Source organism: Martes martes (genome assembly GCF_963455335.1).
Source record: "Martes martes genome assembly, chromosome: 18".
NCBI classification, from domain to species: Eukaryota; Metazoa; Chordata; class Mammalia; order Carnivora; family Mustelidae; genus Martes; species Martes martes.
The window spans coordinates 38,300,549-38,328,115 of NC_137906.1; the positions used below are offsets into that span (position 1 = coordinate 38,300,549).

At 53.0% G+C, this 27,567-nt stretch overlaps 1 protein-coding gene across 1 annotated transcript in view; it reads left to right on the forward strand.

Annotated features, from left to right (window-relative positions):
- The window catches only part of TRAP1 (TNF receptor associated protein 1), a 53,653-nt gene that overhangs the window by 17,080 nt on the left and 9,006 nt on the right, over nt 1-27,567 (forward strand). Inside the window, exons 2-11 of the mRNA XM_080830954.1 lie at nt 13,107-13,271; nt 14,416-14,498; nt 15,532-15,672; nt 18,973-19,044; nt 20,433-20,593; nt 21,648-21,757; nt 22,307-22,380; nt 23,127-23,282; nt 24,841-24,961; nt 25,357-25,426. Of these exons, the coding sequence (XP_080687080.1) occupies nt 13,107-13,271; nt 14,416-14,498; nt 15,532-15,672; nt 18,973-19,044; nt 20,433-20,593; nt 21,648-21,757; nt 22,307-22,380; nt 23,127-23,282; nt 24,841-24,961; nt 25,357-25,426 (1,153 nt within the window). The remainder of the gene's footprint in view (nt 1-13,106; nt 13,272-14,415; nt 14,499-15,531; nt 15,673-18,972; nt 19,045-20,432; nt 20,594-21,647; nt 21,758-22,306; nt 22,381-23,126; nt 23,283-24,840; nt 24,962-25,356; nt 25,427-27,567) is intronic.

The window sequence follows — 27,567 nt, forward strand, 5'->3', positions numbered from 1 at the left end:
CAGAGGCTTAACCCACTGAGCCACCCAGGCGCCCCTGATTGGCTAATTTTTTTTAAAGATTTTATTTATTTATTTGACACAGAGAGAGATAGTGAGAGAGGGAACACAAGCAGGGGGAGTGGGCTTCCCACGGAGCAGGGAGCCTGATGCGGGGCTTGATCTCAGAACCCTGTGATCACCACCTGAGCCACCCAGGCACCCCTTGATTGGCTAATTTTTTATTAAGGATCTCCATGTCTATGTTCATAAGGGATATTGATCGCTTATTCTTTATTGTGCATGTGTAATCAAAGTCTCTGGCAGACTTTGATAATTAGGGTTATGCTGTTATCATAAAACTTGTCAGGAAATATTTGCTCTTTTTCTGTTCTGAAATAGTTTGCAAAGAATGATGTTATTGCCTCTTCCATATGTTTGATATATTTCACCAATAAAAATTTTGGGCCTGCACTTTCATTTGTAGAAATATTTTTGAAAACAAATTCAGTTTCTTTATTAGATATAAAGCAATTTAAAATTCCTGTTTCATCTTCTGTCACCCTGGATAAATTAAATTTTTTTCAAGGAATTTACCATTTTACCTAAGTTGTTAAATTTTTTGCCATGAATTTGTTCAGAATGTTTCCTTACTATCCTTTTAATGTCTGTAGAATTTGTAATGATAACCCTGCCTTCGTTCCTGATGTTAAGGGTAGGTGTTCTCTCTTTTCTTGATCCGTTTGGGGGTTTACCCATCACTCCTGTTGATCTTTCTCAAGAATCAGCTGTGGCTTTATTAATTTTCCTCAGTGTTCATTTTCTGCTTCATTGATTTGTGGTGTTTGTTATTTCCTCCCTTATATTTTATTTGCATTGACTTTGTACTTTTTCTAAGACGAAACCTTAGGTCGTCGATTTTTAGGATTGTCTTCTGTCCCGAGTATTTGAAGCGGTAAGTTTCCCACTGCGTGCTTCTGCGGGTGACCCCACAGCTTTTAACATACTGTGTTTTCATTATTGCTCAGTATCTCCTTTTGATTTCTTCTTTGACCTATAGATCATTTAGTTGTTTAATTCCCAGATACTTGTGATATTTTCCTGGATACTTTGTTTTTACTGATTCTTATTTAGTTCTGTAGTGTTCAGAGAATTTACTTAGTATGATTTGAGCCCTTCTTTTTTTTTTTTTTTTTTTAAGATTTTATTCATTTATTTATTTGACAGACAGAAATCACAAGTAGGCAGAGAGGAAGGCACAGAGAGAGAGGAGGAAGCAGGCCCCCTGCTGAGCAGAGAGCCCGATGTGGGGCTCGATCCCGGGACCCTGGGATCATGACCTGAACCGAAGGCAGAGGCTTTAACCCACTGAGCCATTCAGGCGCCCTGATTTGAGCCCTTCTAAATTTATTACGATTTGCTGCCCACTTTATGGTCTTTCCTAGTGAATACACCATGTGCATTTGAAAAAAACATATGCTTTCAAAAAGAACTATATATTTCACTTGGGTATAGTATTCTATGAGTATCCTTATTTTTTCTCTTTAAAGAGTTTATTTATTTGACAGAGAGCAAGAGAGGGAAGGGAACACAGGCAGTGAGACTGGGAGAGGGAGAAATAGGCCCGGCGGAGCAGGGAGCCCATTGCGGGGCTCCATCCCAGGACCCCAGGTTCATGACCTGAGCCCAAGGCAGACGCTTAATGACTGAGCCTCCCAGGTGCCCCTCCATAAGTATCCATTAAGTCAAAGTATTTCATACTGTATTTCAGACAATCTGACTCTTGATTTATTTTTTCTTTTGGTCTCCTATCATTCGGGGAGAGAGGGATATTAAATCTCGAGCTCTGAGTGTATTTCTTGTAATTCTTTTTTTTTTTTTTATAAGATTTTATTTATTTATTTGACAGAGGGAGAGAGAACACAAGTAGGCAGAGAGGCAGGCGGGGGGGGGGTGAAGGGGGCTCCCTGCTGAGCAGAGAGTTTGACGCGGGTCTCGATCCCAGGACCGTGAGTTTGTGACCTGGGCCGAAGGCAGAGGCTTAAGCCACTGAGCCACCCAGGCACCCCTCGTTGTTTTGTTTGTTTGTTTTGTTTTTTTAAGATCTTTATATTTATTTTAGAGAGCAAGAGAAAGAGAAGAGCCAAGAATTGGGGGAGGGGCAAAGGGGGGAGAATCTTAGGATGACCTCGCGCTCAGCACAAGTGGGGGGAGCTGGACACAAGCGGTCCCATGACCTGGAGAGATGACCTGAGCGGAAATCAAGAGTCCGTCACCCAACCAGCTGAGCCACCCAGGCACTTCTAGTTCTTTTAGTTTTAATGTCATATTTTCAAGCTCTGTTATTAGACACATATTTGTGATTAAGCTTTCCTGATGAATTGTATCTTTTATTTTGAAATATCCCTCTTTTTCTCAGGTAATACTTATTTTGAAGCCTCTTTTGTCTGATATTCATATGGCCCCTCCACCGTTGATGGGCTTACTTTGTGCATGGTGTCTCATGTTCTGTCCATTCCTTTTCAGTGTATCTATGTTTTTATATATATATTTTTTATTTAAGATTTTATTTATTTGAGAAAGTGTATGCAGGAGGGCTGAGGAGGGAGGGAGAGAAGCAGAGGAAAGGGAAGAGAGAATAGCCCAAGCAGGTTCTGTGCTGAGCACAAGCCTGGTGCAGGGCTTGATCCCATGACCCTGAGACCATGACCTGAGCCAGTATCAAGAGTCGGATGGATCTTACCTGACTGAGCCACCCAGGCACCCCGGTGTTTTTGTTTTTATATTTAAAGTGATTGTTCTGTACACAGCATGTCATTAGGTCTTGCTTCATCAATTCTGACGATCTTTGCCTAATAATTGGAACATTTAGTCCATTAATATAAAATGCATTTTTTGGTATAGTTGGATTTATCTCTATTGTTTTATTGTCTCCTCTCATTTTTTCTCCTTCCTTTTCTTCCCTTCAGTAAATATTTTTTAGAATTCCATTTTAATTCATCTAATGCTTTTTTAGCTATGCCACCTTGTGTCATTCTTTTAGTGGTTTGTCTGGTGAATGCAGTGTTCATCCTTTCCATAGTTTGTTTAGAATTAGTATTGTGGTATTTTGTAGAAAATGTAAAAACCTTGCAGCTGTATTAGACTGCTTTTCCTCTCTCTACTCCGTTCTTTATGTGACAGTTGTGTTATGTGTCACCCCATAAGACAATGTTTTAGTTTTACTTAAGTTATTGTGTATATTTTGTTTTATTGGGGCTCCATCCCAGGACACTGAAATCATGATGTGAGCCAAAGGCAGAGGCTTAACCGACTGAGCCACCCAGGTGCTCTGTTGTATATATTTTAAAGAAATTAAGAGAAAAATACTTACATATTTATCTGGGTTGCTGTTTCTGATGCTCTGCCTTCTTTCTTGAAGATCCAGGTTTCCATCTGGTAACATTTCCATTCAGCCTACAGAATTACAGCATTTCTTTTCCTGCTGGTCTGCTGTTTAAAGATGTACCGTTGTCTTCTGGCAAGTTAGCTGTGATTCACATTATTTTTTTTAAGATTTTATTTATTTATTTGACAGACAGAGTTCATAAGTAGGCAGAGGCAGGCAGAGAGAGAGGGGGAAGCAGGCTCCCTGCTGAGCAGAGAGCCAGTTACGGGGCTTGATCCCAGGACCCTGAGATCATGACCTGAGCCGAAGGCAGAGGCTTAACCCACTGAGCCACCTAGACGCCCCTGTCATTCACATTATTATTTTTCCATGTAATGTGTCACTTTTCTCTGGCTGCTTCCAAGATTTTTTTTTTTAATTTTTTAAAAAATTTTAATAGCAATTGGCTATGATGTGCCTGGGTGCTTTTCTTTGAAATTATCCTGCTCGTGGTTTACTGAGCTTTCGCGTCTGTAAATTGATGTCTTTGACAAACTTTGGGGGAAATTTTCAATCATTTCTTCAAGTATTTTTTTTCTGCCCTGTTCTTTCTCCTCTCCTTTTGGAATTCGTTACATGTATATCTTTTTTCTTTTTTTCTGTCTATACCTGAGACCCTGTTCATTTGTTTTTAGTCTTTTTTTCTCTGTTTCACACTGAATAATTCCTGTCAGTCTATTTTCAAGTTCACAGACTTTTCTCTGGTGTCTCCACTTGGTTGTTAAGCCTCCTAATTAATTTTTAAATTTTAGATATTGTATTTTTTATGCCTAGAATTTTCACTTGGTTCTTCTTTTACAGTTTGTCTCTGAAATTCCCCACCTTTAATTTTGAGCATATTTTGCTGTAGGTCATATAGTAGTGTAATGACTGTTCTAAAACCCTCTGATTCCAACATCTGAATCTTCTTGGCACCAGTCGCCATTGATTGACCCTTCTCTTGCGTCGGGGTCATATTTTCCTGCTTCTCTGTGTGTGGAGCAACTTGTTACTGCATCCTGGACATGGTGCACGTTACCTTGTGGAGTCTCTAGATTCTGTTATATTCCTCTGAAGAGTAGTTCTTGTTTTCAGGTGGGTTATTAAACTGGTTGGAGCCCAGCCACAAACAGAACCGTTCGATTCTTTTATCCTTAATGGGCTGTTTGCAGTCTGCCCCACACATGCATGGTTCTGGGGGTCAGCCAGAGACTTAAAAGAGTTTATTCCCCAAACTGGGGGCTCCCTTTCTCTTACTCTCTCCTTTCTGCGCACACACACGCCTTCCACCTTTTATGGTTACCCTACTCTCTCCTCTGGTTCTTCCGGCCAGAAAAAGCATACATTGTGTGTGCGTCAGCCAGCCCCCCTTGGTTGAACCTGTCCCCGTTCTGTGCTCTTCCCTTCTTCCAAGTGTCCGCTCTCATCCAGAACCTGCCTGCTTTTGCTTTCTCCAGAGCCTTTTCAGCAGTCCTTTGTTGTGGTTCCGAAGTCCATGGTTGGGATCCACAGGAGGTTTGGGTGGAGGCTGTAACTCGGCCTGCTGTCCGGGAAGTGGCACTCTACAGTAAATCATTAAATTGTTCTTACCTGTTCCCGCACATAAAAAGGGAGACTGTCCATTGGGATATGTAATTCCAGGAAAACAGTCTACGTGTTTCTCATGGTTTAAAATACTGTGTTTGTATCTAAAGTACTTAAGATGTCATTATAAGGGGCGCCTGGGGGCTCAGTCGGTTAAGCGTCTGCCTTTGGCTCTGGTCATGATCTCAGGGTCCTGGGACTCAGCCCCACATTGGGCTCCCTGCTCAGTGGAAAGCCTGCTTTCCCCTCTCCTTCTGCCCCTCCCAGTTTGTGCACACGTACTCTCTTTCTTTGTCAAATAAATAAATAATCCTTAAAAAAGTAGATGTCGATATATGAAGCAAAACCCTAGTAAGAACGGGTCCTTGGGTGGCACAGTGGGTTAAGTGTCTGCCTTCGGCTCAGATCATGATCCCAGGATCCTGCGATCGAGTTCCACACTGGGCTCCCTGCTCAGTGGGGAGCCTGCTTTGCCTCTGCTTCTCCCTCTGCCTCTCTGTGTGTCTCTCGTGAATAAATAAATACAATCTTTAAAAACAAACAACCAGGGGCGCCTGGGTGGCTCAATGGGTTAAAGCCTCTGCCTTCCGCTCAGGTCATGATCCCGGTGTCCTGGGATCGAGCCCCGCATCTGGCTCTCTGCTCTGCGGGGAGCTTGCTTCCTCCTCTCTCTCTCTGCCTGCCTCTCTGCCTGGTTGTGATTTCTGTCTGTCAAATAAATAAAATATTTAAAAAAACAAACAAACAACCATATTAAGAACAATGGTAGATGTAGAGGGGAAATGAGTGATTAAAACAAAAAAGCCCCCCGCGTGTTTGGAGTTCTTTACCTTCCTTGGCTGCCCCTGTAGGCAGTTACATTTTTTTTTTTTTTTAAAGATTTTTATTTATTTATTTGACAGATAGAGATCACAAGTAGGCAGAGAGAGAGAGAGGAGGAAGCAGGCTCCCCACTGAGCAGAGAGTCCGATGTGGGGCTCGATCCCAGAACTCTGAGATCATGACCCGAGCCGAAGGCAGAGGCTTAACCCACTGAGCCACCCAGGCGCCCCGGCAGTTACATTTTTAATTCTTGCTTCCTCATGAGACATGGCCCTGCAGGACCACTAAACTGACCAAATGTCCTGTGTCTGCGCATGGTGATGTTTGTGGTGATAAAAGTAGCGTGTTTGGAAGGAGAGCTGCTTCTGCACTAGAGGCTGGGGAGTAGGGAGAAGTTTGGGGGCTCTTGACTTCCTTGAGTTTGATTCTAAGAAACAGACTTGTTCCTGCCCTGGGGTGGTGACATGTTCTCTGTGAACAAAGTCAGTAGTAGAGGGGCGGCTGGGGGGCTGAGTTGGTTACGTGTCCGAATGTATGGATCTGAGGGTGGTGAGGTCAAGCCAGGCTCCGCACTTGTGTGGAGCCTACTTTAAAAAAAAAAAAAAAAGAAACGCCACAAGCTGGCTTAGAGCGAGTGGCGAGTGGCATGGGAAGTAAGTGCTGTGAATTCATGGTCGGGGGGGGGGCTTACGGGGTGTGGGGATGGGAGCACCTCACACTGGACCCTGAAACAGTTGGGGCGGAGAGAGGGACGTGCTTGCAGCCGGAGGAGACAATGTGAGCGCTGGCAGGGGTGTGTGCGGTGTCAGATTCAAACTATCGTTCCCACTTCGTGTGACCCCAAAGCACCGCACAGATGAACACGCAGTCCTTGCCGCCCGGCACTGAGGCTTGTGGTGTTTCCTTCAGGGTGTAGAGCAGCGTGAAGACAGCTGCGTGTAGGTAGTGTTCGTATCTGCCTTGGGCGGAGTCCCCTGTTGGTTTACTTGTCCAGGCTGCGCGGAAAGTTGCCCTCAGCAGTGCTGTTGATGCCTCTAGTCTTGGAATTATAATGGGAAGTCTGAAAGCCCTGGTTGGAAATACAGATTGGTTGGTTGTTCTTTTTTCCTAATGAGGAGGACTTCTGTTTCTCCCATCATGAATAGCAGATCATTCCAAAAAGATCACATTCAGTGGGAAAAAAAACAGGAGTAGGGAAAGCGAGACATAGGAAAACGGTGTTGAATCTTGGCGTGAGGAAGGCCTTTACCAGTAGGACTGATTTTGGAAGGCCGCGCACCTCGCCTAGGACGGCTGCGTCAACGTCACGGAGTCCGCGGCCGCGCTTGGCCTGCTCCCCAGCCGGAGGGTGGGACAGAAGCCGTGCCGGTGCTAGAAGCTCTGCGAGGGACCCCCGATGACTCTGCCACAACCCACCGTCATCCACGCCCAGCATCCGGGCCATTAACCCGTGTAGCGACTCGACTGTGAGTGCGGAGGCGTCACCGACGCGCTGTTCTCCGACTGATGTCGGGGCGATGAGGGGCCTCCCGGGAGGAGCACACGGGGGGGCATCTGGAGGACCCAGCTGCCCCGGACATGCTGACGTGGAGCCTGGATCTTGCCCATGTCATCTCCAGATGCCAGAATGGCGAGCAGGACGAGGATGCGGGGAGGGGGCTGGTGGCAGGGAGACTGAGGCAGCCCCTGGGCCCACGGCCAGGCTGCTGTTCTGTATGGGGGACAGGGTGTGTGCTGGTGCCTGCGGTCGTCATCACTGTCATACTAGGTACCGCTTAACTGGAAAACCACAACGAAGACTGACTACATGAAACTATGAAGTGCTCTTACAAGTCAGTCAGAAAAATATTATAGTAGAAAAATGGTCATAGAATATCAACAGTTCATCATGAAAAAAAGAAATAAAAATGTTTAAAAATATGAATAGGTGCTCAGTCTTGTTCGTAGCAAGAGAAACGCAGGGGCGCCTGGGTGGCTCAGTGGGTTAAGCCTCTGCCTTTGGCTCAGGTCGTGATCTCAGGGTCCTGGGATCGAGCCCCGCATCGGGCTCTCTGCTCGGCAGGGAGCCTGTTTCCCCCTCTCTCTCTCTGCCTGCCTCTCCGCCTACTTGTGACCTCTCTCTGCCAAATAAATAAAATCCTTTAAAAAAAAAAAAAAGAGAAACGTAAATGAAAACTACAGTAAAAAGGTGGGCAGAGGTCCAGAGCTTCCCGCGTGCCGTCTTGGCAGGTGTGTGAGGTGACCCCCGCCCGTGCTGCTGCCGGGATGTGAGCCAGCAGTCCCTGGAGGGTGACTTGGCAGCATCAGCCACAGTGTAAACTGGACATAACCTGGGACCCGGTGACCCCACTTGTAGATCTGTACCCTGACGTATGTCCGTGCAGGAATGAGATGACACCTGGGACCGGTGACCCCACTTCTAGATCTGTACCCTAATGTGTGTCCGTGCAGGAATGAGACGACACACGTACAAGAACGTTCCTTAGAGTGCTGTTTTCTGCTTTGAAACTTTTTGTTCTGGAGTATTTTGTACCTTAACCGAGCTGCTCCAGCGGGAGTACACAGGGTCCTCTTCCCTTAGTTTCTCCCGATGTTAGTTAGCATCTTATGTCACCATGGTACGAGGATTAGAAACTGCAGTAGCCGTGGTGCTCGCTCGCGGGCCCGTCTTACGCACATTGAGCCCGGTTCCCCACCGACAACCTTCTCTGTCCAGGACCTGCGCTGCAGGGCCTTTCCGGCTGTGATAGTTCCTCAGTCTGGGGGTGTCCTTCAGGACTGTGACAGCCGGGAAGAGTACTGCCTGTGATTTCATAGGATAGCCCTAGAACGGGGTTTGTTTGGTGGTGGTTTGATGATTAGATCGAGAGGCATTTTTGGCAGGAAGACCGGGGGAGGGAGGCCCTGCCCTCCCACGCTACCACGATTGCAGGGCATTGACCCGTCTTCCTGGTGACGGTGACTGTGGTCACTTGGTCAGGAGGTATCAGCTACTTCATAGCAAACGACTGGTTTTCTCTTTGAAATCGATGGGCGTCTTGTGGGGGATCCTATGAGACTGTGCAAATGTTCTCGTGGACTTCTAAACCATCAGCTGTTTGTACCCGTCACAGCTGCTACTGTGCTTGCCCTGTGGTGACAGTGTCCTCCATTCCTTAGACACTAGTTAATTCTGCCGTGAGGAAGAGGTCTTTTCTCCCCCGTTGATTTACAAGTCAGTTAAGCACGGACTAACAGATAATTAGTTTATTCGCTGGCTGAAAGCTTACTGCACGGACCATTACCCTCTTGTTGCCCAGACGGTCCTAGATTTTTCCTTCGGGGTTGCCTTCCCGTTGGGAGTCTGTGCACTCTTGAAGCACCCTATCCTTGGGTCCGTTCCTCCCTTTCTGGCACCATCTTTGTGTTCGCTGGCAGCCCCGGAGAACGGCATTTACACACCAGGGTCTGGGTGCCGGGAAGGGTGACCGTCCAGCACAGCTCACCCAGGACTGAGGTGTTTCTGGAGACGGGGACTTGGGAGTGGCCCGTTCTGGGACAGTTGTCCTCCCTGTGCAGGCGTGCTCGTTGCTGCTGCTGTTTCCCGGCCTCCGGGCCAGACACGTGCACACACACACACACACACCCCCACGTTTGAGAATCTCGCATCCATTTCCAGTGCGGTGCCGCCAGGCCTCCCCCTCCTCCTTCGGCGACTGTTTCCTCCTGACTCGGGACCCACAGGGTACTTACTTGCCTGAGCTGAGTAGCTGCCGAAGACGGTTTTAGAAGGGGTGACGATGCTGCTGCAGCGACTGTGCATGGTGCTCTCGGAGGCTCACTGGACAGCCACAGCACCGTTTTTTTGGGGGGGGGGGATTGGTTTTTTTTTTTTAGCTTTTATTTATTCCCGAGAGACAGAGGCGGAGGGAGAAGCAAACTCCCCAAGGAGCAGGGAGCCTGATGTGGGACTCGATCCAGGACCCTGGGATCATGACCCCAGCTGAAGGCAGATGCTTAACCAACTGAACACCCAGGCACCCCCCCCCCCCAGCACCATTTTCTGAACCACTTAGGTTAGTTCTTGTCCTTTAGGTGCTTATGTTCATAAAACGGCTCTGGGCGTCTGTTGCGGTTTCTGTCTCACTGCGTCCCCGCACCCCACAGGTGCTTCTGGTTACTCCTCGGTCGTGCGAGAACCGTGGTTCTGAGAGTTGGATACACAAAAGGGCGTACTCAGAAAGGTCACATTCCCCTCGGCTCTGCTCTCTTGTCCCCACCCCCTCACTCTTTCTTTTTCGTTCCCATATACCTGTTATGGGTTGAGTTGCTGCCTCCCAAAAAGACGCTGAAATCCTGACCTCCATGACCTGTCCGTGTGAGCTTATTTGGAAATAGGGTCTTTGCCGCTGACCAAGTTAAGATGAGGCCGTGAGGGCTGGCCCTGGTCCAGCGTGACCGTGTCTTTATGAAACGGTGGGATTTGGACACAGAGTGACATGCGAGAGGGACGACACCATGTCCAAGCCGGGGGACACCGGAGGCTACGGAACCGAGGAGAGGGGCCACGGCAGGTTCTTCTCACAGTCTCAGAAGGAGCCAGCCCCGCCGACACTCTGATTTCAGACTTCTGGCCTCCAGAACTTGAGATGGACGGTTGCTGTGGTTTCAGCTGCACCATCCGCGGTGCGTGGCCACAGCAAGCCCGGGAAACGGCACACGCTTCTTCTAGGTGATCCGTTTCTTACGGTTTGAATTGTGTGCCCCCAAAAGATAGGTCAGGGTGCTACCGCTGGATACTGTGGAAGTGACCTTGGCACAGCGAGCCGGCAGAGGTGTAGACCGACCTCTCAGAGCCTCTGGGAGGAACCTACCCTGCTGATACCTTGGTCGTGGACTTCTGGCCCCCAGAACCACGAGGGGCTGTTTGGGCTGTTGTTAGCTGCCTGGCGGGGGTGCTTCGTTCCAGCAGCCCTATGAAACGATCTCAGGTTTCTCATTCCTCCTGCCTGTGTCTCTTGCGCACGGGGGCGTGAAACATGCGCATCTTTCGCACGGCTCCCACCGTCCATAAAGCAGGGTGATGTGCTGTAGGTGACTCTCTGGCGCTACAGGGCATTATTTCTAACAGCACAAGACTGGAAGCAGTTAAACCTCCAGCAGCTGGGTGCTAAACACGGAGCCACTGCCGCGGGATGTCACTTGTTCGTTAAAAAGAATAAGGAGCTCTGTGTGCTAAAATGGAATAATCTGTGGGATGTGTTCTTTGTTTTTATTTAAAAAATTTTAAAGATTTTTAAAATTTATTTGAGAAAGAGAAAGCATGAGAGAGGGGAAGGTCAGCGGGAGAAGCAGGCTGCCTGCTGAGCGGGAAGCCCGGTGCAGGACTCGATCTGGGGCCGCAGGATCATGACCTGAGCCGAAGGCAGAGGCTTAACCCACTGAGCCACCCACGTGCCCTTATTTAAGTTGTTGTTTTAATTTTTAAGCTGTGTAGATAAAGTGAACAATGCAGGTGAGCCCAGATAATTAAATATTTGACTGTTTGGAAATTGAATATTTGGACTTCTTTTTTTTTTTTTTCACAGATTTTCACTTGTTTGAGAGAGAGCTTGCATGAGCAGGGTGAGGGGCAGAGGGAGAAGCAGACTCTGTGCTCTGTGTGGAGCCCAATGTGGGACTCGATCCCAGGACCCCAGCATCATGACCTAAGCTGGAGGCAGAGGCTTAACTGCCTGAGCCATCCTGGTGCCCTCATTTAGATATTTTTAAGGTGTAGTGCATAGAGGTAAAGGCAAAGGTCATGTTATTTGTAAATCCAGGAATAAGCTTAAAGGAAAGGCCAGTCTTTATACCTTGTAGGAACGTACAAGTCAATATGTTGTTTTGAAACCTCCAGGTCCTTCCTGGACGTTGTGAATCATTCCTTTCTGATTGGACGTGTGTTGTACGCAGCAGGCGGGGCAGCTCCCGCGGGTCCAGACTTTCATACGGAGTGTCCTGCAGTGTCTGACCTGTCTCCTGGAAAGCCTTGGGCATTAAGCACCGACTAAACCAAGCCTGCTTTGGCTTGATGGTCCTGGAGTCCGTGAGCGATGCTGTCCTGAAGGGCTGCTGCTGGGGCGGGCTCCGTCCTGCCGGGTGGGCTGGAGGGGTCCGCAGAAGGTGGCTGTCCTGCACACCAGGCTGCAGACAGCTGGGACGGGGGCTTTGCCTTCCTCCCTCGCTGTTGTTCCTCAGTCCACTTGCTGGGCAAGAAGTCAGAAAACTTATGTGAGATAGTGTGAGCCCCCTTCCTGAGTACGAGGTAGGGGAGATCATTTGCTGGTTTTTAGCTTTTAAATACACTAATTTTTAAAAAAAAAATGACAGTTGTGGGGGCAGCTGGGTGGCTCAGTCATCAGCCTCCAGCTAAGGTCGTGATCCCGGGGTCCTGGGATCGAGCCCTGCATCGGACTCCCTACTCAGCACAGAGACTGCTTCTCCCTCTCCCTCTGCTTCTCCCTCACCTCATGCCCTCTCTCGCTCTCTCTCAAAAAAATAAAATCTGGGGCGCCTGGGTGGCTCAGTGGGTTAAGTCTCTGGGATCAAGCCCCGCATCGGACTCTCTGCTCAGCAAGGAGCCTGCTTCCCCTCCTTCTCTCTCTGCCTGCCTCTCTGCCTACTTGTGATCTCTGTCTGCCAAATAAATAAATAAAAATATTTAAAAAAATAAAATAAAATCTGTAAAAAAGAAAAAAATTAATAAAATGCTTTTTTTTTTAAAAAACCTGACAGTTTTGGACAAAAAGGAAAACTGTCACTGAGGTCTCTTTAGAACATGGTGAGGACTGTTCGGAACATTAACATAAAAATTTGGATCCCTCTTAGGGCTGTATTTTTTTCCTCCTCTTTTTCATGATTGTCACATAGTAAGGAAGGCTGCTGTGTGTGACTTGGGCTCTGGGACACTGTGAGCGCCGAGGCAAACTTGGTGGGTTTGTGCAGGATCTCTCTGGGGCCCCCGTGGGCAGTGGGGACGAAGGCTTCTGCCCACATCCTGCAGCTCTGCCTGAGTTGGGATTTCTTCTTGGAATTTGATATGTGTGAGGATATGTCGCCAAAGTGTACGCTGACATGCCCACCGCGTGTCCAGCCCTGCCACTCCGAGTGCACCCAGTCCCGTCAGAGATACCCACTGCTGCTCAGCGTCCGGTCACTTCGATTTCCCCCGGGGGACAGTGGGCCTTTTGAGCACCGGCCTGCCTTAGAGATCCCCACGGGAGCGGGTTTTGCAGGACCCGGCAGACGTGTTTCTGATGTCTTACTCAGTGTTCTTCCTGCATGTTTGTCTTTCCAGGAAAACCCTTTCTGTGTCCTCGGCGGACCCCGGCCCTGTCCAGGAGCCCCAGGCAAAGCCTGGCGTCGAGCTTCCAGGCTGGGCGGTTCTTCAGCTCGCAGGCGGCGGAGGGCCAGACGGAGGAGCCCCTGCACTCCATCATCAGCAGCACGGAAACCGTGCAGGGTACTGTGAGACCGGGCAGGGGAAGCTCTTGAGGCAGAGGCAGTGGTGGATAGAGCCACGCACTTGCTTCAGACTAAAGGTCTTAGTCGGAGGGAGGGTTCCCCCAAACAAAGCATCCTCCGTTTCCGGCTTGGCCAGGAGCGGCCCGCTGCCGTCCTGGTGTGTCTTGCCCCCTCTGGTGGTCACCCGTGAGCTTGCGGCCGGCCCCCTTCTCGAGTGGTGATTCATGGCACATCTGCTAGTGATCATGGAAGCAGGGTGTAAACCCGGCATTGGCCGTGCGACGCAGGCCTGCCCTCTCGAGCTGGCCTGTCAGCTCAGGAGTCTAGAAAAGCAGGCTCCGGGGCCAGTCGTGAGCCAGTCCCCACGTGTGTCCATTTCTGACTTTCACATGAGAGGACAACACAGTCTTTGATGTTTGGGTTAAGAAGTGAGATCTTGTTTGCTTTCTGAATAATTAATTTGGAAACAACTTTTTTTTTCCCTAAGATTTTATTTATTTATTTGACAGAGTGAGAGAGCACAACCAGGCAAAGCAGCAGTGGGAGAGGGAGAAGCGCAATCCCCACTGAGCAGGGAGCCTGATGTGGGGCCCAGTCCCAGGATCCTGGAATCATGACCTGAGCCAAAGGGAGTCGCCTAACCAGCTGAGCTAGCCAGGCGCCCAGAAACCACGGTTTTGAAGAATAGAATCTAGGGTCTGATTGTTAGAGCCAGTCTGATTCTCATGTCCTTGGGAAGTGCCGCCCTCAACAGGCCCTTGAGCTGTCCTAAAGCGACAGGTCTCAGCGGTGGGAAGTGGGGGAGGCTCCCTTTGCCCCTTCTGTGGCGAGAGGGGGGCCACTGGCTTGTCCTCTCTGACGCCTCCTGCTTGAGAGCCCCAGTGACTTCATTTTTCACTTTTTTTTTTTTAAAAGATTTTATTTTTAAGTAATCTCTACACCTAAGGTGGGGTTGAACTCACAACCCCCAAGGTCAGGAGTCGCACGCTGCACTGACTCAGCCAGCTGGGGACCCCTTTTGTTCAGTCTTTTGAAGAATGTTAAAATCGTTACCTGAAACATTCTTCTGAATGTTATATCATATATTCTTCCATGAAAATAGAAACTGAATTTTACTGCGTCTGTCTGTGATTCATTACCAGGTTCCGTTTCCAAACACGAGTTCCAGGCTGAGACAAAGAAGCTTCTGGACATTGTTGCCCGTTCCTTGTACTCAGAGAAAGAGGTGCGGTGTCCGTTCCGCAGTCCCGCTGCTAGTGGCGTTTCCTTTTGGAAAAAAAAAAAAATTATGCTGCTCTAGAAACATGCCAGGTAGTATAACAGCTGTAAGAACGCGTCAGATTTGGACAGACCTGGATCTTAGCTACGAACACAAGTGTTTTTATTAAATCTATTTGGGTTTCATGGATGGAGAGGCCCCGAAGATTGTGCTAGATTGACTCCAGGAGGTATTTTTTGCTGATGGTTTAGAATCCCTCCTCTCCCGCCCCCACCCCTCGATACTGGCGTGGGGGCCCTGAGGTTCACTTCTGTGGGGGTGGCGGTATGCTCGGTGGCCCTGTGTTACCGTGTCACCTGGTGGGTGGCCACCAGATGGACAGTGGGGCTGTGGGAGCAAAGCCCCCCGGCCCCATGCGGAGAGAGCGGGGGCTGGGAGGCAGCGAGAGGCGTGGGAGAAGCGAGAACAAATGGTCCGTCGTGTCCGTGCTCGTACTGCTGGAGTGCAGAGGGGAATTTTGAGGACGGGTAAAGCACAAAACTCCGAAGTTAAGAGAGACTTTCTAGGAAGTACTTTCCGGTCTTGTGCTGCTGCATGGCATGTTCAGGCATCCCCGTGAGCTCCAGCTTCTGTGCTCTTGGGTCCCGTCACCCGCTTCCTCCCGCTCCTGCAGGAGGAAGGTCTGTTTGAGGGAAAGGTGCTTCTCAGACACAGACGGGTGGTTGCGCCATGTGGCCCTTTCCTCCCCGAACGCGGTGGGCCTTTGTTAAAGGAAGCCAGAGAGTTCTTTTCAAGGAGTAGAAGAAACAGGTGTTGGGGGATAGTTTGGCTCCCGGTCCAGAGCCGGGCAACAAGTGGGGGCACGGGGCTCTTCGGGGTGCAGCTGCCGTCCCAGGTTGGCACCTGCTTGATTTTCAGGTTAATTTTTATGGTTAAAACACGGAATATTCTTCGGCATTTCTCCCCCGACTTGGAACACACACTGCGGCTGCTGACCAGGACGGCCCGCGGCGCTAGCACCTTCTTTCCGCTCCCGCAGGTGTTCATACGCGAGCTGGTCTCCAACGCCAGTGACGCCTTGGAGAAGCTGCGCCACAAGCTGCTGTCGGAAGGCCAGACGCTGCCGGAGATGGAGATCCACCTGCAGACGGACGCCGAGAAAGGCACCATCACCATCCAGGTGGGCCTCTGGGTGTCCTGCTGCGGGCACCGGCCCTCTGCGCTCCTGGGCCAGGGGAGCCGGACGGGCTTTTTCGTTCCTTCTCCAGGCTCCAAGTGACGCGCCATCTGCCTTCGTTGTCGACTCTTGTTTTAGTTTGCTGTAAAAATAATGCTTGTTCAACATAGAAAATTTGGAAAACACAGACACAAAGAAAAGCGGGTTTAGAATTGCCCTGTCATTTGAGGCTGACAACTTTTAGCATGGGTTTTTGATGTCTGTGTTTATTTACACAGCTAAACGTTGTTAAGTTACGTGTTATTTTTAGTGTTCCCTTTTTACATTTTTTTGTTTTTAAAGATTCTGTTTATTTATTTGAGAGAGAGAGAGCATGAGAGAGGGGAGAAGGTCAGAGGGAGAAGCAGACTCCCCGTGTAGCTAGGAGCCTGATGTGCGACTCAATCCCAGGACTCCAGGATCATGACCTGAGCCAAAGGCAGTGGCTTAACCAACTGAGCCCCCTTTTTACATTTTTTTTTCCTTTTTACATTTTTAACTGTAGTTTTCCTCCTGTAATGCACGTTTCCCCGCGTCATTGAATATCCTCCTGTGCTGTCTCGTCACAGCGCGCCGTTCGGGTCGGGTCTTGCTTTAGATGAAGCAGTGCATGGGGCTTCCAGAGCCTCTGGAATGTAGCAAGGTCAGAAAGAAAACAGAAGCGGGGGACCCCTCAAGCCGTGGTTGAGGGACCCCGTGTTGCTGAGACAGCTTCTTCAGGGTCTGGGGTGATGGCTGAACTGGGGGGACGCCTGCAAGGCAGAAGGATGAGCGTCGGGGGCTCTGAGCGGACGCTTCTGACCTGGGCTTCCCGCCGCCTCCGAGGGAGCTGGGTTTGGCTGCTTAGGGCGGTGCTGGTGGGGGTCTCTCGAGCCGTCTTGAGGCTCGTTCCGTCTGGGCTGCCTGTGGGTGCTGTTTTTGCTGCTGTCGTAGGAAGCTTTACTGACGTACGATTTATACACAGTAAAAATCAGCAGATTCAAGTGCACACATTGCTAAGTGCGCTGCCATCCTGATTCCTCCCCCCAGACCTCCACTCCCTTCCTAGCCCCTGTCAACCACTCATGTGCTCTCTGCCCCTTCAGGTTTGTATATTCTAGAATTCCATAGAAACAGTTTGGTCTGACTTGCCCTCTGCAGAATGCTGTGAGCTTCACCCCGGTGCAGTGCGTGTCCCGTTTTCTCCCAGAGAAGTATTGTGCCGCACGTGTGCCACGCGCTCGGGGTCCGCTCGCCATGACACATCTTTGGCTTGTTTCCAGTTTGGGGTGTTAGGAGTAAAGCTGCTCTGGACAGGTGTTTTCATTTCTCTCAGGTGCATGCCCTGGAGTGGGGATGCTGGCTCCAGGAGAGTGTGTGTAACTGTGGGAGCTGCCAGCTACCCGCAGCGGGTGTCCCCACGTGCTTGCCTGGCAGTGGTGGCTGGAGGCCACTGCTGCGGTCCTTGCCAGTGCCGGCTACTGTCGGCCGCAGAGATTGGGGTCATTCCAGCGGCTGGGTGTGGTTTTTTTGTGTTTTTTTTTTTTATTATTTTTTTTAATAGCACTAGAGAGGGAGAGCGAGCAAGCATGACTGGGGGGCAGAGGGAGAAGGAGAAGCAGGGAGCCCAAGGTGCGGCTTAATACCGGAACCCAGAGCTCATGATCCAAGCCTGAGGCAGACCCGTAACCGACTGAGCCGCCTGGGCGCCCACGGTGGGGTTGTTGTTGTTGTTTTTAAGATCTTTTTAATTTATTCAACAGAGAGAGGGAGAGAAATCACAAGTAGGCAGAGAGTGGGGGAAGCAGGCTCCCTGCTGAGCAGAGAACCCGACGTGGGGCTCGATCCCAGGACCCTGAGATCATGACCTGAGCCGAAGGCAGGGGCCTTAACCCACTGAGCCACCCAGGTGCCCACCCAGTGGGCTTTTAATGTATGTTTCCCTCATGATTAATGGTCAGTCGTGAGCATCTTGTCAGGTGTTTGCCATTTCTGTATCTATTTTGTGAAATGTCCAGATTTCTGATTCTTTTTTTTTTTTTTAGAGAATTTTTTTTTTTAATTTATTTATTTGACAGAGATCACAAGTAGGCAGAGAGGCAGGCAGAGAGAGAGGAGGAAGCAGGCTCCCCGCTGAGCAGAGAGCTCGATGCGGGGCTCTATCCCAGAACCCTGGGATCATGACCTGAGCTGAAGGCAGAGGCCTTAACCCACTGAGCCACCCAGGCACCCCATGATTCATCTTTTTTAAAGACTGTATTTATTTAGAGAGAGAGAGAGAGCATGAGAGGGGAGAGGGTAAGAGGGAGAAGCAGACTCCCTGCTGAGCAGTGCGCCTGATGCAGACTCGATTCGGGGACTCCAGGATCATGATCTGAGCCGGAGGCAGTCGCTTAACCAGCTGAGCCACCCAGGCGCCTTTCTGATTCATTTTTTTTTTTTTTAAGATTTTATTCATTTATTTGACCGACAGAGATCACAAGTAGGCAGAGAGGCAGGCAGAGAGAGAGGAAGGGAAGCAGGCTCCCCGCTGAGCAGAGAGCCCGACGCGGGGCTCGATCCCTGGACCCTGGGATCATGACCCGAGCCGAAGGCAGAGGCTTTAACCCACTGAGCCACCCAGGCGCCCCTTTCTGATTCATTTTTAATCAAGTTTTTTTAATTGAGTTACAAGACTTCGTTATACATTCTGGATATAAGATCCGTATCAGATACATACTTTGCAAGTATTTTTTTCCCAGTCTGTGGTTTGCTTTTTAATTTTCATGGTGGTTTTTGAAAAGCAAAAGATTTTCATTGTTGTGAAGTCTGGTTGATCACTTTTCCCTTCTGTCGCATGCTTTTAGGAACGTAAGAGATCTCTGCCTCTTCCACGGTCCGATTTCCCCATGTGTTCGTGTAGAAGCCATAGTCTTTGCCCGTCCTCTGCGCGTCTGAGCTGCCGGGGGCCTGGTGTGAGGGGGGCCGAGGGTGGGTGTGGTTCCAGCGCCATCTGCCTTCCTTTCCCGTCGAGTTCTCTCGGAACCTTTGTCGCAAATCAAGGGACACAATCTTCGCAGCTGTTTCTGGACTCTGTCTCTTGGCTCTCTGGGTCTCTCTGCTTGCAGGGTTCGTTCTGGTGTGGCCCGGCCCCCGAGACTGGTCCCCGTGATGGCGTGTGCTGTGACTTCCCCGAGTCCTGCCTGGCACGTGTAACTGATGCCACTTGCCCCCTGGGGCTGTCCGCCCACGTCCGTCCGAGCTCCCAGGTGCTGGCCTTGGAGCTTAGCGTGCTTCTCTCCTCAGGACACTGGCATCGGGATGACACAGGAAGAGCTGGTAGCCAACCTGGGAACGATCGCCAGGTCAGGATCAAAGGTAAACCTCATCCCCCCTTGCCCCACGGTCCCCTCCTCGGGTGCTGCATTTTCTGCCCCCTCAGGGCTCAGGGCTCTGTCCCCGAGGCTGCCCTGACCAGAGAGGGCAGGACCCAGCAGGCTTTGGGTGCCAGCTCCGTGTTGGCGCTGGGGGGGGCGCTTTACCCCTCACAGGGACCCCTGAGGTGGTTTCTTTTCCTTGTAGATGAAGAGGTAGAATTCAGTACCTTTTCTGTAGCTAGAAATTGGCCGACCTCGGGCTCCGAACCTGTCCATCAGTCTGGAATGCACCCCTCTGGCTCTGTGTTTCTCCATCACTCAGGACTTGCTTGAGGCAGAGGGGCCCCGCAGAGGTGGTCGTCCTTCCTCTCCGTCCTCAGCCCCGTTCACGAGAATAGGCCACGTCCGTGGGTGGTCAGCTCTGTGGGGAGGACGCGCCCTGGGGGTTTGAGGGGCTGGTGGTCACAGGACCTCTGCCAGCAGCAAGTTGGAGGCTCGAGGCCCTGGGCTGCCTGTATGTCTCTCCTTGGTTTTGTGGGCCTGTGTGGTGCCTAAAACGGTACCATGAAATGACAGAAGCACTTGAAATGGTCTAATCCTGGGTCCGAAGTGACTTGCAGAAATTCTGCTTTTAAGAAAGTACGTTGCCATGACTGTTCTTCCCCGCCGTTGTTTTGATTCTGTTTCTGTCAAGGAAAGTCTGTGCTGTCGCATGCAGTAGCCACCAGCTACACCTGCCCGCTTGAATTTACGTTAAATGTAATTTAAAGTTTGGTTCCTCGGGCACACCAGCCCCAGTGTGAGTGCTCGGTAGCCAGATGTGGTCCGCAGCCACCCTTTTGGGCCACATAGAACACTTTCGTCATTGTAGATGGCGTCGTAGCAACAAGTGTGTGTGTTTTACTGCATTTTTAATCTTAGAAACTTTGATAAGTATGAGTCACAAAAATTAAGCACCTTCTGATACCATATCAAACGTGAATGTGGTATATACCATTTCTCCTTGAAGCTTGGAATCCGGGAGACCCCAGAAGACACATTCAGGAGAACTGTGGGGGTCCCTCTTTCCATGCCCTGCCTGCTCAGACTGCCACCCCAATGACCGGGGAGTGTGGCCTGCAGGCCTGCTGCCAACAGGCAGGCTTACGGGCTCTGAATCAGATACAGACCTAGTCCCCCTGCTGCCCAGCTGGGGCTCTCTGGGCCGGTCACCTCGCCACCTGCCTTAGTTCCTGGGCTAGACCATGCGGTAAAAAACCAGTCAGTGTGATTGTCTTGAGGATGAAGGGTGGTCCCCACCAGCACTAGGGGGACGGACACAGAGTCACAGACATCTCTTCTGCCGGGGGGAGGGGCTGCCCTCCGTCTGACCAGCATTCGCCGCCACAGGCCTTTCTGGACGCGCTGCAGAGCCAGGTGGAGGCCAGCAGCAAGATCATCGGCCAGTTCGGAGTGGGTTTCTACTCTGCTTTCATGGTGGCGGACAGAGTGGAGGTCTACTCCCGCTCAGTGGACCCGGGCAGCCCTGGTTACCAGTGGCTCTCAGATGGGTGAGTAAATGAGAGCAGGCCTCACTTCACACACAGGGAGCTCCCTGGGGCTGCCATGGCCAGGCGCACCTGATGTGCACTGCACGAGTCAGCTGGGGTATCAGCACTTCACTTGGAAAGTGAGAGTCTCCTGATGGCGTGCCAGTGTGCCTCTGGGCTTCCTGTGTGAAGCCTGAACCACACTCTTTGGGGAGCCGGTTACTCTTCCCCCTGCAGATGGCCGGTGCCGTCTGTCCCTCGTGTTTGTGCTCTGGAGTGTGGCCTGTGCCAGGCGGGGCTCCTTTGAGAGTCGCTGGCCTTAGGACCGGGTGGGCACCAGGCATCCTCTGCTCCAGGGCGGCCTCGCTGGACTCTGTTCTGTGGGAGTTCCTGGGTTTGGCTTGGGGGCCGTGGCTCTCAGGGTTGCTGGGTGGATGTTCTGGAAGAATCTTGAAACTCTGTTTGAGGAGAATTGGACCTTGGCCAAATTGAGGTGTGCACCTCAATAGGCTCAAACCTTCATTCCGAGTTCTTTCCTGGTGGAGTCTCCTGTCTGCCGTGGGGCTCCGGTGGTGCACGCAAGAGGGGCTCTTTCGGACCCAGCCCGTCTCCCTCAGGCAGAACTGTGATTTCTGTTTAATTCTGAGAAGGTGGCGCCCAGAGGAAATGGGCCAGGGTTTGACAAGGCACTTCTGGGGGTGCGTCCCCTCTCTTCTCCTCTGAAAACTGTTTCTCTGCCTGAGGTTCAGAAACACGGGGTTGAGGGGGCTTAGCTCGAGTTAGGGGCGGTCCCTGGGCATCTGCTCGCTCTTTTCGGCATTGGGACCGCTTTGGGTGACCCTAGAGCCCGCGAGGTGACACGTGATGGGGGAGCCACACCCTGCGGCCACGCTCCCTGGTGGAGACAGCAGCAGCCGTGGGCTCAGTTGGGCTCAGAAATGGTGGTGCTCAGGCTTGTCTCTGCGGGTGGGCTTGGGCCCTGCTTGCGACAGTCCCAGGAAGAGTGACTGGATGTGCCGTGGAGGCCCCGTCAGCCTCACTGTGCACAGCTGGCTTTCTCTTTCCCACATCTTAGGTCTGGGGTGTTTGAAATCGCTGAAGCCTCGGGCGTGAGAACCGGGACCAAGATCATCCTGCACCTCAAGCCGGACAGCAGGGAGTTCGCCAGCGAGGCCCGCGTCCGAGGCGAGCGGGAGCCTGGGCGGCGGGGGTGCGCGGTGGTTAGCGCGGTGGCTAGCGCGCCGCTCGGGCTGGTCGCCGGGGCCTGCTGGCTCCGTGCGGCCGTGGGAGGCCGGGCCTGCTGGCGCTGTCGGGTGCGCTTCTTGTCTTCCGCTCTCGGTGGTTGCACGCGGTGCTTTCCCCGTCAAGCCCCGCCCCAGGCCCTGAGTTGTGAGATGCTTCCCGGGGCCTGGCCTGTGCCCGCTTCACAGAGAACAAGAGCGGGGCTTCCTCGCGGGGGGCTTCTCCGGGTCTGACCGGCTGCTTATCCAAGGTGCCGAGGGTTTCCAGGATTCACCATTAATCCCCTATATGTCAGCCACCAAGAAGGTGTGGTGACTGGGGCCTTAGATCCCTGGTTCTCGTAAGAGTTCTGGTCACCCTACCGTGCTCTGGCTTCGCACCCGTGAAACCACGGGCCCGGAGCCGTCCGGTGTGCTGTGTCGCTTCCAGAGCTATTGTGTATCCAGAAGCTTCCTGTATTCATTGTTGGCGTGTGCTTTTTGTCTTTTCAAGATGTGGTGACAAAGTACAGTAACTTCGTCAGCTTCCCCTTGTACCTCAACGGCAGGCGCATGAACACCCTGCAGGTGAGACCCTCGGCTGCCTGGCGGGCTCAGGTGGCTGTGGGGAGTGGTGGGCACATTCCAGGGTCAGGGCTGAGGGGCGCTGTCTTGAGGCCCAGCACGGGGGTCCCTCGTGGAAGGCCGGGTCCCGACCCTTCTGTGTCCTGCCCATGTGCACCACGTGCAGTTTGGCCGTCCTTCGTGTGTTCACAGAGCCATAGTTTGTTCTAGAATGTTCTCACCCCAAAAAGGAACCTGCCTGCATTAGTAGTCGCTCCCCATCTCTCCTCCCCTTGCCCCCGACATGTCACATCAGTGGAATCAGACACCGAGACCTTTGTGTCTGGCTTCTCACCGTAACAGTTCTGGGGTTCATCCACACTGGAGCCCATGTCAGTCCTCCGCTCCTTTTACGGCGGAGTCGCAGTCCGCGGCTAGACCGTGTTTCTTTGTCTGTTCAGTTGTTGTATTTGTGATGTACCCTAGGCACGTGGGCACCGCTGGGCTGGCCTTTCCTGACCCCCTGTCCTGGGAGGGGCCCTTGTTCTCGAGCCTCTTGTGTGTCTTTGTGGGACACCCCTTCCTCCCCATGCCGGAGTCGGGGGCAGGGGCTTGGCCCCAAGCCCGCCGTCCTGCTCTGTCCCCCGGGCTGGGCCTTGCATCATCTGCGGGGTGCACTTGCCAGCACCTGGGGCCACGGGCTTCCGCAGCCCAGCTCTGTGGGGAGGGCACCGCTGAGCCTCTGCATCCTCCTGTGTCCCCGTTTCCAGGCCGTCTGGATGATGGACCCCAAGGACGTGGGCGAGTGGCAGCACGAGGAGTTCTACCGCTACGTGGCTCAGGCCCACGACAAGCCCCGCTACACGCTGCACTACAGGACGGACGCGCCTCTCAACATCCGGAGTGTCTTCTACGTGCCCGACACGGTGAGGCCTGGCGGCGGGGGCAAGGCTGCCAGTCCCGGGCTGCTGCTCCGTGGGGTGCGGGCGGGCGTCCCCCGTGGCGCCGGGAGCCCTGCCCTGAGTGGGGACAGAGCAGTATGGACATCCCAGGAATTAACTTGGTAGCATCCGAATAAAAGCAGAATTCATGTCTCCAGTTAGGGGAGCAGGGTTTTTGGGGGGGGGTCCCACGTGCCGTCTTGGGGTAGGACAGAGATGTTCGGGCGCGCAGGCCTGGCCGTTGGAGAGCTGTGGGAAGTCCCTCAGGGCAGCATGCGGGTGCGTCCCCGAGCCGCGCGGCCGCGTGGGGCTCCGTGCTTGTGCCTGGCCCCTGAGACCCCCAGCTCAGCTGCATGGCGGAGGTTCTGATGAATCCTGCAACAGGGAAGCCTGCTCGGGGACTGAAGAGGTTCCTGGCCTTTTCTGATTGCCGCCCTCGTAACGCCCCGTGGCTCCGCCTTTTGGAAAGTGAGACCCTCACTGCTGAGTTCCGCACGCCGGTGCCCGCGTGCCCGGGGGCTCGTTAGGACTGCAGAACCTCAGTGCCCCCAGGACCTCCTGAGTCAGAGTTTGCGTTCCAGCGGGTCCCAGTGTGGTGTGCGTGGAGGCCGCGGGGTGATTGTGACTAGTTCAGGCTTCACAGGCCACACAAGTCCTGGAGCCCGTCCGCCGGAGCAGGGGCGCCCAGAGGCTGCAGAGGAGCCCAGCTGCGTTCTAGGGAACTTCAGACTCAGCGATTTGGATTTCACATTTTTTTTCCCAAAGATTTTATTTACCTATTTGACAGACAGAGATCACAAGTAGGCAGAGAGGCAGGCAGAGAGAGGGGGAAGCAGGCTCTCCACGGAGCAGAGAGCCCGATGTGGAGCTCGACCCCAGGACGCTGGGATCATGACCTGAGCTGAAAGCAGAGGCTTAACCCACTGAGCCACCCAGGCACCCCATGGATTTCACGTATTTTTGACATAAAAAACTTCTGCCTGCTTTCACAGCCGTTTAAAAGTGTACAAGTTAAAAAATAGAAGCGTACAAGATGGGTGCCCGGTGGGTCAGTGAAGCATCTGACTCTTGGTTTTGGCTCAGGTTGGGATCTCGTGGGTCATGGGATTCTGTTTCCCTCTCCCTTTGCCCCTCTCTCCTCAAATAAATAAATAAATAACATTTGAAAAATAAATGACTGAAAACGGAAGTGGACAGTCCATTCTGGGGCTACGCCAGCCCAGTGAGGAGCTGGACTTTCCCGTGGGCTGTGTCTGATCTCCGGCCGCAGTGGGTTTGGCTCTGCTCACGGAGACGTGCAGTTTGCCGTTGGCGTCCTCCAGGGGGAACGGGATGGGGGCCGCAGCTGCCTGGAAGCCCCACTCCCTGCTCCCCCTGCCGAGAGCGTGTAGGGCTCCTCCCTGGGCTTCGGGCTTCTGACCTCTCTCTTCCTTCTGGGTCCCCGCACACCCCCCACAGCTCCCCGGCGCAGACCTCCGTAGGAAGGGGTGGTCCTCAGCGTCGTCCCCAGAGCTCCCCAACACTGCTCTCTCCTCGCCCCCAGAAACCATCCATGTTTGACGTGAGCCGGGAGTTGGGCTCCAGCATCGCGCTGTACAGCCGCAAGGTCCTCATCCAGACCAAGGCCACCGACATCCTGCCCAAGTGGCTGCGCTTCGTTCGAGGTACGGGGCTCCGTGGCCGAGCTCCACCGAGTGGGCCGCCGCGCTGCAGGCCGGGGACCGCGCGGCTCCCGGTGAGGGTGGGGGGCGCTCGTCTGCCGTGGGTGCGGGGTCCGGCTGAGCGGCCACGGGAGGCTGCTCAGCGCCCCCCTGGGAGCTTCCCGCCGGCTGCTCTGGGCACGTTGCTGTGACCGGGCTGTGTGCGTCCGCTCTCAGACATCAGCAGGATTTTGGGGCCAGAAGGTGTTGCCCCACTGATCCTCTCCTCCGTGTCCTTTGGCAGTTTGCTGTCACCCACGTGTGATCTCGGTGACAGGTGGGGAGGCGGAGGGGTGTGCGGTGAGGGCCGGGCAGAGCCGCGGGCCTGCGAGCGTCCTGACGGCCCGTGTCTCGCACAGGCGTGGTGGACAGTGAGGACATCCCCCTGAACCTCAGTCGGGAGCTCCTGCAGGAGAGCGCGCTCATCAGGTGAGCCGCCGGGGAGGGGCCGGGGCGGCGCCCGCGCGAGATGGGGCGCCCACCTTTGCCACCAAGGGTCCCGGCAGGGTGTGGTGCTGCGGCGGGCCCGGGCCTGGGGGGCTGTGTGTGGGGAGACACGCCCCCACTTGGACACGCTGGGGAGACGCCAGGCACGCTTGCCTGTGAGGGAGGGGAGGCAGAGGACGACGGTCAGGAAGGATCTGATCTTGGTCCAGGAAGGTCACGGACAGCGTGAGGGCGCTCCTCTCTCGGAGACGTGCCTCTGGAATCCCTGTGGGCGGAGGTGGCTGCGTTTCTCAGGTCCCCACCCGGACTGTAGCAATAGCTCCTGTCTCCTGAGTGCTGGCGCTCACCCGGACTGACTGTGACCTTTCCCCGGCAGCCTCTTGTCTTTTGAGGTGGCGCCACCGGGTCACGGTTGCGGGACCAGTCCCAGACCAGTGAGGCCGGTCAGTGGTGTACCTGGACTTGAATCCGTGTGTTACTCGGGGCAGGAGCTGCACAGTGACTGCAGCCTGGCACGTGGGGCCTGACTTTGGAGTTGTCGTCCCGTTGCTGGGGATGTTCACGTGGCACGTGACGAAGGGTGTCTGCCAGGTGTCTGTGTCACTTTAGTCCTTTCCCCTTTGGAATTAAGCCGGCATAGGCAGGGCTGGTATTTTGCAGCTGTGTGAACCGCTGGTTGCTTCATCAAACTGTCTTTAAATTTTTATTTTTTTGAGAGCGAGTGAGCACAGGCAGGGGCAGAGGGAAGCAAACTCCCCACCAAGTAGGGAGCTCGACAAGGGGCTCCCAGAACCCTGACATCACAACCGAGCCGAAGGCAGATATCCAACCGGCTGAGCCCCCTAGGCGCCCTGCTTCCTCGGACTTTCCGTGTATATTTATTGTAGTATGTGTTCATTTTTAAATACCTGAAATTTATTTGTAGGAACTGATTACCCGTTTTGTTTTATGGGTTTTGATGTGTTCTTGTCCTCATGTGTCTCGATGCCCCAACTATGGCCAGCAGGAAGGAGCCCGCCCAGACGGGCCCCCTGCCCTTGGACGCGCCCGCGCCCTGCTTTCAGCATCGTTGCTTCTGGCCCAGGACAGTCCAGGCTCTCCTTGTATTTCGCCTCCGTCTTGCTCTGACCCCAGGACCACTGACTCCGTGAAGGTGCCCTGGTTCCTTTGATTGGAGCGTGGTAGCAAGAAGCCAGGATCTGGGCCCTAGGGCTGCCGATGCTGCTGGGGTGTCCTTTCTCCCAGGCCTCTTAGCAGTCAGCAGAGGAATCCAGGAAGTCTGTGTGCGTGTGTGTGCGTCTACACCAGCTCGCCTCTGTGTCTGGCGAGTTCTCCGATGACCTGCAGGCACCACAGGGACATCGGTCTTGACCCTTCCCATGTGTGCTGCTGCCTTTAACCATACGCCATCAGCTTCTTGTCACCCCTAACCTGAAGCGTGGACCAGTTCCCCACCATGCCGTGGCTGCTACCCTCCCCTCGTGCTCGTGCCCACCCCGCACCTGGCGGGCTCTGACCGTCCACACCGGGCTGCATGGGCACCCTCCTGGGGCTCGACGTCCCGTCCTAGCCACTGTGGCTGCCCCACCCTGGGTGCGGGTGCTGTCCTGTTCTGCCCTTGGCCTGAGGGATTGAGAGGACGGGGACAAGAGCAAAGAGGGAGGGCTTCGGGGAACCTGAGACCGTTGGCCCCCGTCCTGCGCTATTATGGAAACACATGGTCATGCTGCTGTTGTGAAAGAAAAGCAAAATATTGGCGAGGAAATGAGAATACCCCCGATTCCACTAATGAAGCTGCTTATAATTTTGCGTCACTCTATAATGCCACAGTAAACACCCCAATCCCCCCAAAGTCTGAGTTTTGTACAGCTGGTTGTGTCGGTAGCATGCGCGTGTCAGCCCCGGCTGCAGTGCCCGGCGTGGGGGGGGCGGGTGTGGATCCCCCCAGAGACGCTGCAGTGCGCAGGAGGTGGTGGGGACAGGCTTGGCGCATGCGCACCCCGCGGTCTATCCGAGTTGGGATTTTTCTGCTCATCTTTCCAGCGTGAGGTACTTTCTCACGTCCTTAAGAACCGTTAGAGGATGTGATGTTTGGCCCGGCAGCTTTTTACATTCCTTTAGCC